This window comes from Lates calcarifer, linkage group LG4 (assembly GCF_001640805.2).
Source record: "Lates calcarifer isolate ASB-BC8 linkage group LG4, TLL_Latcal_v3, whole genome shotgun sequence".
Taxonomy (NCBI): domain Eukaryota; kingdom Metazoa; phylum Chordata; class Actinopteri; family Centropomidae; genus Lates; species Lates calcarifer.
The window spans coordinates 6,743,781-6,757,866 of record NC_066836.1 but is presented as its reverse complement, the minus strand read 5'-3'; the positions used below and the strand labels follow the sequence as shown (position 1 = coordinate 6,757,866).

Genomic DNA, 14,086 nt, shown 5'->3' with positions numbered 1-14,086 from the left:
AAATAAAGCCATATTTATTTTATTAGGAAAGAGTCCACTAAGAGAAACAAAAAAGTTATTTGACTGTAACCATTTGGTTTGCTACTTTCTTATACTCCTTTCTACACGCATTGCTACTGATCAGCTAATCCAATATTATTAAATTAACCTTTGTCATTACTAACGGCTGTAGAAAACCAATGAACCTTTAACAGATGTAAATTTGCTGTTGGTAATTTCTAGTCTTTCCATTTGCATTTTTCCAGTTAAATTATCACACTTGCATTTAAGCATGAATACAATACATAATAATAGATAACATTCACATCCATTGGGGACTTGTTAATTCTTCACTATTGGGGTGAAGTATGGAAAGAGCCCCCAGTAGCTTACTTACTCAACACCAACTTGGCAAGAAAGTGTATAGAAATTTATTAGAAACTGAGTGCTATTAAATAAATTGTCCCAGTCTGTGCAGTATATGTTGGTCTTTTTGAATTTGGCTGGATTTCAGAGAACAAAAAGAAAGTGCAAAATAGTTTAAGGAATTAGAAAGTAGGTTTCTGTGATTTTTGGCTTAAACTGCCAGCACACCTTACATGTTCAGTAACGGAAATTTGAAGAACATAATTAGGCTTGAGAGGCGAGGCGTTGGAGGTGCCATGGAAGCAAAGTGTCAAAATGTCCTCAGAATAATTGGACTTTTATTTGATCAGGATTAGTTATTTTGCCATTGAACCGAGCTATTATGGTTTTTAAAAATATGACATTTGTTTGAGTTGTTGTATTTACAGCCCTTGTAAAATTAATGTGGCTACATCACCACTGTTGAGTCCTTTCAGGGCATGCCAAGGTCTCTCTCAGCTTCCTTAATAAACACTGCTACAGGTCCAGTTGTCTAGACGTTTGGGTTTAATGTGAGGAGAGAAAATTAGTGAACTAATAAACATGCCATTATTCAATTTAGTCATTACAATACAATTGCCTTTGTAATGCCATCAGTAGAAGATTGATGTGTAACAGATAGGGCATAAGGTTAAATGAACATTCGCCGCCTACTATACATTTAATACACCAGTACAGAGTTCCCCTTTCAAGGCCGCATTGCTTCATAATTTCTGTAAATTAGATGTAAAAAGTTATATAGATCAAAAAAAGCAATGTTTAATGTTTATAGTGTGACATTTTGAGAGATTTGCTCATTAATTTTTTTGCTGAGAGTTAGAATATGAAACAACCACCAGTAGCCGATTAGTTTAGCACAAAGACTGGACACAGGGGGAAATGACCAGCATGTCTCTATCCAAAGATAACAAAATCTGTCAAACACCACCCCTAAACCTCAATAATGATATATCTGATTTGTACAACCTGTACAAAACCTGAAGTGTAAAAACAACACATAGTGGTTTAACGATCAGAAAGAATATGCATTTCCCCCAGAACCGTTCATTTAACTTAAAGAAGGAAGGCAGGTACTAAACATTCTCTGCAGCATCCTTAGGAAGGAGGAAAACACTCCTGACCCATAAGGGTTATTTAATTAAATTTAATTAGAAATACTGTGGTATTACTTGGACATTCCCATGTGTGTAATTGTATGAATCTGATGCAGAGCAATGCCGGAAAACCTCTGACAAAAATGGGCACCTCACCAGATTTTTTTTAACTACATATCTGTTGGTCTTCACCAACATACCAACCTACATGCATGCTGCTTGTTCCACCATCAGGGGGAGTTTTCCCAGAAGATTTCTCCATCCTGTTTACCATCAAGCCTAAGGCCGGCCTCCAGTCCTTCCTGCTGTCCGTGTACAATAAACAAGGCATCCAGCAGCTCGGCGTGGAGGTGGGCCGTGCCCCCGTGTTCCTGTATGAGGACCAGCATGGCAAGCCTGCCCCAGAGGAGTACCCCTTGTTCCGCTCCATCAACCTTGCTGACAGCAAGTAAGTGACTGGCTGGTTCTCAAGAGGACTTGAACATGTTGGAGGTCTGATGTGGGTGGTAGTTTTGGGTGGATTTTTGCTTTTCTGTGTGTTCTATTGTGTAACCAGATGAACAAAACATTTTTAGTGATGAATTTAAAATCTTGAGTTTGTAGTGACAATTGTGTAATTGACCCAGAAACAAAGCAGCATATTTTGAGGTTCATCTCGAGCACTTTATCTAGATTTATAGGTTATATTTTATGCTAAACAAAATCAATCTGCTTAACGTATTTTCTCAAGCACTCAGAACATACTTAACTCTTCAAGCCTGGTAAACTGAAACACAGCCCTGAGGATTTATTATCATCATATGTTTGTTCAGTCATTAATACCATATGGTACAAGTCAGACGGTAATGGCAGATAAATTGCTGGCAGCAATTTGATGACAGCCTTTTCTTTTCCAGTTTATTTACAGCAGTGCTATACTGATACACAATAATGGGCAGGATCTTCATAAATCGCTGTCCAATGATGCTGCTACAAATAATTGTTATAAGTTGCCATCAATCATTTGGACAAATGTTAACAGAAATGCCTTTAAATGATTCCATATGTGGTTGTTTGTCTGTAATGAAATATGTCAGGGAAGAGAAGTGTAAATATTCAGTACAATCATTACATTCAGATACAGTTTTGCTAAATGTGCAGCTTGCAGTAGTGTGCAGTTTACGTATTTTGAAAGTTTTAAATTTCAGCATTTACAGCTGTTAATAATAACAATAACAGAGTAGTTCTGGCCAGGACTTCCCTGCCACCAGCAGCAGGACCACTGTCAATAGATTGCCTGTATTTAAAACAACTCTGATATTTTAGCCTGACTTTCAGACATTTTGGGTTGACATCTGGCCATCTTTGAGTTGAAGAGATTTAACGCTTATAGGAACTTCCATTGTGTTCAGTGTTAGGAATTGTCCACCTGTCTCCTCTGCTCTTCTGCTGTGAGTGTCTGCAGAGGAGCTAATTAAACACACGCATGTGAAACAAGAGGAGATAAGATAAATGCGACTGTAAATTACTATGAAATGCACATTAATTAGGTAAATAACATATATAGACTATTTAGTTTTCTTCATTTTTTCTTTCTTTTCCTTTGGTTTCTTGGTGGAGGTAACACTGTTGGATTTTCTCTTGATTATCTCTGACATACTGTATCATTTAATCTACATAAATTTCCCAACATAGTCAAAGGTAGTTAGACATTTTGGAAAATACACTTAACTTGCTCTCTTGCCCAGAATTATATGGAAAGATTGATACCACATTTGTGCTAAATTTAAAGCTATAGCCAGCAGCCGGTTAGCTTAGCCTACCATAAAGACTGGAGACTGGGGGGGAGCTAGCCTGGCTCAAGGTAAAAGAAAATCTTCTTGCCAACACTCATTAGATCAAAAATAATACCATACATCTCATTTGTTTCTCGTTTCTTGTTTTTACATGAGATATATTGTGTTAATTAGTCAACTTTAGAGCTGGATGTAGCTTTACCAAAATGTCAAAAAATTCCTTTAACCGCAGACTGTAACAACTTCATTTAAAGGATAGAAGGAGTAAGAGCAATATGTTTTCTGATTTTTATATTTCATTTTGCTTTCGTGCTGCACAGATGGCATCGTGTGGCTATCAGCGTGGAGAAGAAGAGTGTCACTATCATTGTGGACTGTAAGAAGAAGGTGACCAGGCCACTTGCCAGAAGCGACCAGGCCGTCATCAACACAGACGGCATTACTGTCTTTGGCACCAGAATCTTGGATGAGGAGGTGTTTGAGGTAAGGCAGCCATCTTTAATCCTAATCCTAATCAATGATAGCTGCATTGTGATGGTGATGGTGTGACTTGATTTAAAGGAATGCCTTGACGTTTTGGGAAATATGCATATTTGCTGTTTTGTCAAGAGTTATATGAGAAGATGGATAGATAGTTTTAAACTTTAGAAAGAGCTAAGTCTCCTGGCAGTCTTTTTGCTACGCTAAGATAATTGCCCCTGGCTCTAGCTCCTTAGAAAATGCACAGACATGAGAGTAGTATCAAAACTCTCAATTGACTCTTGGCAAGACATAGCATAGACATAGCAAATAAGCATATTTCCCAAAATGTTGCACTATTGCTGTAATGCTTGTCTAGATTGCATCAGTGCAGCATACTTCAATACAGCCAATGCAGTGGCTATGTTATCGTTATTATTATTTTCATTTATTTTCTGAGGAAGATGCAGTACAAGTCACTTCTGAAATGTGTGGTAAGAGTTTGCTTCAAAATGTCTCCATCATTTACACAGGTGTCTTTTACAAATATAATGCAGACATTCACCACTAGATTGAAGTGATTATGTACTGAGGGAGTTTGGAAAGCTTACCTAGATGCATTCTGGTAAAGCATGGATGTAATTGAAAGCATATTGTGAATCTTACTCTCAATGAATATCATTTACCATTGTGAGAAATTGTCAATTTTAGTGTCTAATACTTTAAGTGCACATGCTTTAAGGCCGACATTTTATTGGTCTTTCATTAACTTGTGCATACAGTAAATGGTGAATTTTATTGGCCAGAACAACAATATTGGCTTTGTGTACTTGGCAAGAGCCATGGGCAGTGTCTGTGGAAAGGCTACTTGCACAGTGTGTTGTTCAGAGTGCTCTTTTTTCCTTCCAACATTGGTTGGATTTGTTTGAATAGTTAACTTAATAAAAGAAAGACTGAGATCTAATAAGCTTCAGTTGTTCATTCCGGACAGTGTATTATTTAAAATGCATGCCTTTTGCTACTAATTGTGAGTTATTTTTTCCTATAATTCCCTTAATAATTGTGTCACAACTGAGAATAAGAATTCACAGCACAGTGTATAATTACTGAGGTGGCAATAATGAAATGAAGGCCTAAGTTACTAGGTTTAGCACAGATAGCTTTGCGCTGAGTGGAAATTGTGAGCAGAATGCTAGCTCAGAAGACAATAGCCTCTCTTTGATGTTTTCTGCATGTGGAATGCTTGCTAAGTAGTACAGCCTGCAAAATGTTTGCCTCCAGGTCAGAGATGACTTTCCACAGAGGAGCCACTTGAGAACAGGGTGCCACTCTTCTTCACCAATAGGATTTTGGCAGGCAGATTACATTGCTTAATATAGAGGTTATATATATAGACAGGTAGAGGTCATTATTAGAGGAGTCAGTATGATTTTTATATTTTTGTATATCTGACATTTACTAGAGCTAACGCACAACCATAATAAATAGTTTTTTTTAACATCAACAACAATAAAGAATGTAGGAGTGAAAGCCACAGTGATTAGAGTTGGGATTGTAATTAAGGCAATTAAGAGTTGAGTGGAGAGGATAAAAGTAGCCCAGCACATTCACCAAGCCCTCTCTATTTTTAATGCTGATTTGAGACCAGCCATTTGGCTTTTGTGAGTGCTCTTTGTTTGAACATATATTAGACTAAATGGTGTTGGATTACAGAGTAATTTGTTTTGTTCTCTTCTTAAAAACCTGGAGAAGAGAAAATGGTTCCTTTTTGTTCCAAGAGTTGAGGCTTTTTGCACGTTGCAAGGTGGTTTTAATCAGTGTATCACACAATAGCAATGCTGTGGGGACCCAGCTAGAAATGCAGCCATATCTTAAGATGTAATTATTTCCACTTCAGGTTTAATAATCTTAGATTTGGTGATTGCAAACTGGCTACTTATAAGCAAACTGCACTGCTAATGGGAAAAAATCTTACTGGCTGTGATCGTGTTTGTTGATGATTGAATATTCCTATACATAAAAACAAGTTTGCAAAGTAGATTCAAGCCATGTGTTTGGTTTAGGGTTATAGGATATAGAATCTTATAGGATTATACTTTGGCATCCATTCTACAGCTGTGATAGGTATACAACAATCAGTATACCTCAGAGGCTATGGAAACTTTTGGGGCACTGCTGGCTGTATTATCTTGATAAACATATTGTGAAAATCTGAAATATCTCTGCTATCAGAATTTTTAGACCAGTTCCTCTAAGGCCCAAGGTCTTGTATGTTTGAAGAATGTATTTATGAGTAAATATTTTACAGATACACAGATACAGATACATATCTTTTTTTTTTTTCTTTTTTTTTTTGCTTGGATATAAAATTATTGCATGCAGTAGGTCCAGGTTGATCCTTGATCTTCGGCTAACAACACTGTAAGGTTAAAATGTCCCTTTGATCATTATCATTGGTCCGGGATAGAGATCAAAGTCTTTTCCAAATTTTAACTTTTATCTGCAATAATTTGTAAACTTTGTAAATTGATGAAGCAGAACATTTTATGGAGATTGTTTTTTACTGAATTTACAATTATGAAAATCTATCTAAGACCTAAGAGATAAAGAAACTGTTGCTGTTTAGCATTGCTAAGAGCTTCATAAATTTGGAGCATTTCCCTGGTTTAATTACTGGCTGTGAGCTTTCTCACTAAGACCGCTTTGAGCCGTGAGCACATGGCTACCTTACTGCAGTAGATTGCATAAGCAGGTGTCAAAGCTGGAAGCACACGGAAGAGTGAAGGCTAGGGGAAAATATGATCAGTGTGTGCTTAGTCTTGGCTCAGATTGCACAGCTGTTTAAGAGATATGCTCACTGACCGGGCCTCCAAATGCCTTTTTTCCCCTTTTTCCTCTCTTTTCTTCTTTTTAATAAAAGCCACAAGATATTTGAAGTAAAATCATCTCCCCTTCTCCTTTTTATGCAAATCCATTCTCTAGACTTAAAAGGATTGGGTGGGATCCTTTGTTTGTGCTGTATGTCCGCACGTGTGTTTACGTGTGTGTTGTCCTGTACGTGCATGCATGCATACAAGTGTGTGTATGTGTGTGTGCCTGTGACGTGGGCAGTGGGAGAGCGAGGCAAAGATAGTTTGTTTATGTGTCTGTCATTACCACACAGTGGATGGTTCCAAAATGCTGTCCCTCAAGCAGGACGAGTCTTTGGCAGAGGAATCTAACAAGGCTCTGATGGGCTCTAAGCCTTAAACTGAATCATTGTTTATGGTTGAGTTGGCAGGAAGAGAAATGCTCTGACTGTTTCTCATCTGTCTCCGTCACTTTTCACCCTCCAGTACCCGTCACAAAATATTTTGGTTAGGGTTGCATAATAGGAATATAGTAATTAATCCAAATTTGTATGAGCGTTATGAGCATATGTGATGTATTCAAAATGTCTTGGAATGACAAACATTAGACTACTAAGTATCTTATCCCTCTGTAAACTAACCATAGTTGGTCAAGTTGTACCTGTGTTTGACCTCCTTGTCCCATGTTCTGTTACCCCCACCACCCACTGGTCTCAACACAGCTAGGACGTAATGGACCCAAGGTGCTTCTTAAAACCTTTTGATGGAAAAAAGCAGAGTGAGGGAAAAGAGACAGACTAAGAAAGAGAGAGAGGTGAAGAAAGGGCGGGCAGACAAGCAAGCAGATGGTTCAAACAGTTCAACAGTTTTGTGAGCTACTGGCAAGCAAAATGTTTTAATATTCGAAGGGTGCAAGACATTTGTATGCCCCCAGTGCTTGAAAAGAAACTTTATCCCTGCACTGACCACAAAGGCTGCATTTGATAAAACGCTGGGAGAAATCTGGAGAGTATTATACATTTTTCCTCTTCTCTGCTTCTTGGTTAATTGTTGTCCTTGTACAGTTTTGAAATTCCATCTGTCTATTTGTTCTTTCAAGATGTGCTCCCCTCCCAGAGTTTGGAAAAGTAGAAGTTTGTGCAGAGTTGGGCATAAGGGATAAAATAAAGAAAATACAGAAGTAAGTTATGGCTACAGAAGATAACATAAATTTGTACAGTATATATTTTTAAAGCAAAAACATCTGCTGGAGTGAGACTTACTGTATAAAACTGTTGGTTTGAATAGCCACAATCTGCGTGTCCTTTAAGCTGGCCACATCTGGCTGATGGTGCCCAGGAGGTTCAGTGTCACAGTGTCACTATTAAAGGTTTTGTTTTAACCTTTTCTTTGGCAGAAAGTAGTTGCAGTGACAGCTGTTCACAATGAGGTCTCAGGACATTGTTTCTAGAAAGGCAGGATATTAATATACACCTGTAATGTCATCTTGTATCTCATAGTGAAGTTGCAGTAGTAAAAACATTTTTTTCATCCCTGTTGAGAGCTTGTACTTTCACTCTTTATAGCCTTCAAAAAATGTTGGAGTTGTGTAAGGATGCTTTCTCTTAAACAGCAACAAGTCTGTAAACTACAAATTGATCACACAAACATAGAATTTGTGATTGTGGAGCCCTTTTTCTCTGTTTTACTGGGTCAGCCTGCAGCTGCTCTGAGCATATTTCCAACTGTGTTTTCTGGGTCCATTGATATCTCCCAGCTGTTCCTTGAGGCAAACTGACCTGCTGCACCTGGCCACAAACAGTAACCGTTCAAACATCTAATCATGTACTTACATGTTGCTCTGACAGCATTAGTGAAAACTATGTATAGTTTGTGCATAAGGCAGCAAACAGGGTTTATTTTCATTGTAGATTAATCTGCCAGTTAATTTCTCAGAGCACAGTGGGGTGTCTTCAAATATCCTATTGTCTGATAAACAGTTCAAAACCCAACAATATTCAATATACAATGATAAAACAAAGAAAAGCAAATCCTAACATTTAAAAAGCTGAAACGGGAGAATGTTTGGTATTTTTGCTTGGAAAATTATTTTCCAGTTATCACAATTGCTCATTAATCCTTCAGCTCTGCTCAAGTGGAAATTGGATGCATTTGGCCACATTCAAGTGAAAACAATTGCAGCTATAAAATTCTGACATGAACTCATACTGTGCAAATAGTTTTGCATCTCACACATTACTGCATGTTCTAGTTTGTGGTTTCTCCTGATTTTCAGATGTCCATTTTAGTCAGAAGTGCAAATATGGAAATATATTCAAGGGAGTGCAGATATAACCTGAATTTGTAAGTAAGGGCAAAAGTATTGCTGCATTTTACCTCCCTGGCAGCACTTACCTACTCAAAACCAGGTCTACCAGTCAATGAAATACACTGCAAGTTTTAGATACTCAAAGGATCACATGTTAGAAGAACTGTTCTTAAAGTGGGAGTATGAATGGGGTTTTGCCAACCTTGGCAGGATGAGTCAGGATTTGAGTGCAGCCTGAGAGGAAGCCTGTAAGGCTTGAATCAGGGCAAAATGTCTGCAGGCCCTGAAAAAAAAAAAAAGCTCAGATCAAGGTTGGTATCCCTCCAGAAACTGACACTCTGATGTCGCTTAAGTTTCTAAATCAAGCATGGTCTTCATTTCGTAGAGTCAAACACAGACTGTGTCTTTGTTTATGCCTCTAAATCAGTCCAACAAATGTGGGATGGGAAAACCCCTGTGCCGTCTGTCATCTCTGATCCGGTGCCAGCAGGAGCTATCTGCATCTAATCAAAGTTGTGTGTTGATTTTTGAGGTCAGTCATGTATTTGATGCTCATGGATGAGGTAATGTGTGCTCATAATCAGATGTCAGCTTCTTGTCTGATCACTATCCCCTTATACTGTCCCTGTGAGTGGCAGTCGGGTGCTGGTATTTGACGTCCTGCTAACAAAATAACGCCAAGGACAGATTTCATGGTCTGTTGAAGACTTGTAATACCGCCCACTATTAGGTGATCATCCATCTGCCAGTTATTTTCCTTAAGTGACTTCTGTTCCTTGTGGGTGTGGGATGTTCATTGGAAGAGGTTCCCTTCACAGCAGATGTCAAGGTCACCTATCACATGGAGAATCCAGTGGTGTCTGTCTGCTGTTTTTGATCTCTTAGCATAAAATCAGATGTAAAATGTGAACACTTGTGGAAAAATCAGTGGTGTGTGTTCATTTCCAGCACTCTTCTGTTTATTCTCTTTTCCTTAAAAAAAAAAAAAAAAGCCTAATGCAGCCCCTTGCGTCGTCTTGAATTGGTTTGCCTACGGGTGAAATGTAGATGGAGGGATGATCCCAGCCTTCTCCCTTTACTTTGATCAGTCAGTCTCAGCCTTCCTGGATTGGCCTTTTATGTACTTTTTTTCCACTGGATGATTGTTGTTACAGTGTGAGATGAAGGTTAACATGTGTCGAGGCGCACTGTATTTACACACATGCACACTGTACACAGACCCATTAATAGATCGATTGTAGTGTAGCCTAGACGGATGATTTATCGCATTGCGCCTTTGCCAGCTCTGAGCAGAGCCAGGGCATTGCTGTAGATCATTCCTGGAATTCTGAGGAGAAACTTCAACAGATGCCAAAGAGATGTGCAGTACGATCCAGACAATAACATCAACAAAAGCACCGAGATACAGACACGGAGGGTAAAAAGGGGGGGGGGGGTTAAGGGGGAAGTTGATCGGGGAGTATGGGGTGATTGAATCACTGACTGGCTTTATAACTGGGCCATGTGTGTGTGGTCTCCTGACAAGCCCTGTATGATGTTTTTGGATTCTCCTGCATATTTTCTTGTTTTCCTGAATACATTGTTATTTTGTACACTTTATTTAATTACTGAAAGCACACATAAACTAAGCTAAAGAATGAATGAGTCAGAAAGAATGAAAATTAAATGTTACTGTCCATGGACACAGGAAGACACAGACAGGAGGAAGTAGACTGAAGTCTTGCCAAATGCAGTGTGTCTGGTTTTTAACTGTCCTCTCTCTGTCTGGCTTTGACTTTGGATTCATTTGTGCTAAATTATAAAAAGAGCATACAATATGCCATGGCTGCGGTGTAGTCATTAACTGTTTGTCATTGTAGTTTTTGTTCATTGTAGTAGAGGTTCACAAAGTGCAGGATGAACTTCTGTGAGAAGGGTATTTCCCTATATTTCACTGAGCGTAGGTTCAGTAAGCACAAATTTTCTTTCGCAGAAACACCCTGCTCCACTCTCAGTCACACACATTCACACCTGGAAGCTGCCCAGTACAACCGCAGTCTGATCTTGTTGGCCTCAGTTGGGCATTAAATGCCTTGCTCAAGGGAGGGGTGAGAACTGTTTTCACTTTCCCCACCCAGATTTATTCTGCAGTCTGGGGATCATACTGGCAACCTTTCAGTCACATGTTTGCAACGCACTGCTGCACACAATCGATGTCGGGTACTTCTTTGCTTGCTTTTAAAATTAGTTTTTATTAGTATTTATTCTCATCTGAATAGCTTCCCAGCTACAAACCTGATGGAAACAAGGGTTGAGATGTTCTGATTGTGGGTATTACTGTTTGAAACACATTTAATTTTTACCCCCATATTTTATTACCACCTAGTAGTAGATGCTTTTTTTTTCTTCTGTAATGAAACCCATGCTACATAATGCTCCAACATCCTGTAAACTGAAAAGGTTTCATACCCTGAACACCTCACAGACTGGTGACTGGTAAAGGAACACATCCAGTGACACATGCATATAAAATCTATTATGTAAGTGTTTTCTTGTGACAATGTGGATCTGCAAGTCAGTGATAACCAAATGTAATTGATAATAGCATTAATGCCACAGGTAATGACAGCGGAAAGAATGAAGCTTACTGAGCACCCATGCATTATTCTTTATGTAAAATTTATTTATGTTGTTATAGTTATTGTTTGGGTTGTTCAATACCCTGTTGAGATTTACTGGTCCCACATAGTGGGGTCATGCAGCCGTGAATATCTAATGTGTTCCAGAGGTCTAAGCTTGTACAGATGTTGCCTCCTGTAATTTAATGCAATCTGTATGTATGTGCTTCCTCTTTAGAGGCCACCCTGATCGTGGCCTCCCTTCACCTTCTCACAGCACTTAGGTTATTTTCCCTGTTTATTTGTCCTCTTAGTTACTTACTCCAGGTGGATTCTGAAAAAAGGTCAGCTGAGGTGCCCATATGGTTGATAGGTATACTGTAGATAACATTCCCCACATCAGTGGCATAGCAGTTTCAGGTTTAGAAATTCCTTCATAGACGATCATGGAAAAAGAGCCTTTGGCTGATGGAAGGGTTGGGAGCGGGGATCTAATTTCCTTTTCCAAAAGCTCATGAAAAACAGACGGCCTAAGATAAGTACAGACTTTAGTTATTTATCTGCTGTGTAAGGGGACTTGCTGTCCCTAATGGCTGAGTGGTGGTCTGTACAATGGCTCTTTTTTAAAAGCTTACATACCCCCTCTAAAGCCTTGATTTATTCCATAAAACTATATGTAATTAATAGTCAAGAAACTACTGCCTCTGGTACTCGACATCTGCCTTGTTGTTGTATTGTCACATTTCATTATTGCCACACTGGTGCAAAACTGGGGCAATCAGGCAATGAGGAATCAGTGAATTCTTCATGGACTTTAACATTTGGTTCCTATTTGTAATCATGAATGAAAAAAGGACAGTGTGTGAGTGGTGTCTAGAGAAAATATGGTAAGTTAGGTGGAGTTATTTTGGGCGTCAGAGCTCAGGAAGAAAAAGTCACGATCCTTTTTTTTTTTTTTTTTTGCGTACAGTTTTCACTGATTGACAGGAAGAGCACTTCCAAGGCTTGGAGGGGCATAAAACATCTGTTTGTTTCTTTGATTAAAAAGTCAAGCCTGTGAACAGACATGGATTCTGAATTAATTTTGGATGAACTGATGAATGACAACTACGCTGTGGTGTTTTGTTCCCAACTGCGATGGCGAAGTGGTCTTTTTTTACTCTGATTCATGCCTCTGACAAGCTTCTCTTCCATTGCAACAGTGGCTCTGGCTCCTGGGTATTAGAGCCACTTGCCAAACTAAACTGGAAAAACGTGATTTTTTCAGAAAACAAGTTGAAATAAATACAGCTGGTGGTCATAACATACACGTTTAGCATTGTAAATTCATAAGCGGACTCCCTTTGTTTATGTTGAGTAATGTTTAGGATTAAAGAAAACTCTGACATGAGAATTTTCAGTGGGGATAAATACTTTGCAGTCCCTGAGTCTTTAGTCTGTGAAATTTGTTGACATGACTTCCTCTGACATGCTGATTTTTTTTTCTTTCTTCTTCTCCTCTTCCAGGGTGACATCCAGCAGCTGCTGATAGTGGCAGACCCCAGGGCAGCCTATGACTACTGTGAACACTACAGCCCTGACTGTGAAACCCCCAACCACCACGACACCCCCCAGGCTCAGGAACCTGAGGACGAGGTCAGTATCTGTAGGGAGAATAAGGCATGCTGTGGGATGGATTTAGAGTAGGAGTCAGGAGGGAGGAGTGGTTGTCCAAAGGGAGGGAAGAAGGAAGAGAAAGCCTGGAGGAAAGAGGGGGAAGTAGGGAGGGTTTCAGAGATAGTTGGATTCAGAGAGGAGGGGAGGGAGGAGTAGTTGTAGCGAGGAAAAGAAGGAGGGAGGCAGGGAGAAAGAGTTAATGGGAGCTGGAGTTTTAGAAAGGAAAAGATGAAGTAAGACAATAAAACATAAGGCTTGGATAGGTGAAAATGAAGTAGATCAAAATGAAAAATCGGGTGATGTAAAGTCACACTGAAATGTGCCACTTTTTTGTGTAAGGAAGTATACTTAATAATACTAAAACCACTATAAATATTTTTTTAATTTTTCAAGTGGAATTTCTCAATGTCAAAATGTCTCTGTCTTTGGACATATTTGTGGAAGCATCAAACCCATATAACATTGGTTATGTTAGATGATTTAAGACTTAACACTCAACATTTGGTAAGATGTGTTGCTGTTAACTTTGTTTCCACAGTGAAAGTGGAAGCTAGCATGCTAGGCTAACCCATGTACACTCAGAAAATACAGGAAAGTTAGGCTAAGGTACTAACATCAACACTTATTTCCACCATTCCCAGTTTTTGTTCAAGTTATTTTAACCCCCACTGATTCATATGCACCTCCTGGACACTCTTAGTTTTGTTAGTCCCACTTTATAGAAAGAGGAGTCTCTCTTTTATGGGTCCAGTTATGGTGATGGCAAAGTGATATTACAAATCATTTTTAATGGTCATCCACACATGGTATGGTTAGAAGGATAAAAAGTGTGCTTTGATACACAAAGTAAGGATTGGGGGTTGGGCAGTTGGTGCTGTTTGAGACAGAGCAGTGAAACTCATCAAGTTTCCTTCCTTCCTCAACCCCATTTTGAACATTTTTCCGAAAACATTTGAGTCCCATA

At 39.0% G+C, this 14,086-nt stretch overlaps 1 protein-coding gene across 4 annotated transcripts in view; it reads left to right on the top strand.

The window, feature by feature from the left end:
* LOC108884211 (collagen alpha-1(XI) chain) overlaps nucleotides 1-14,086 on the top strand; it is an 89,647-nt gene that overhangs the window by 16,338 nt on the left and 59,223 nt on the right. For all 4 annotated transcript variants that reach the window (XM_018677957.2, XM_018677956.2, XM_018677955.2 and 1 more), the window contains 3 exons: nucleotides 1,713-1,926; nucleotides 3,574-3,736; nucleotides 12,973-13,101. In XM_018677957.2, coding sequence (XP_018533473.1) covers nucleotides 1,713-1,926; nucleotides 3,574-3,736; nucleotides 12,973-13,101 — 506 coding nt within the window. The remainder of the gene's footprint in view (nucleotides 1-1,712; nucleotides 1,927-3,573; nucleotides 3,737-12,972; nucleotides 13,102-14,086) is intronic.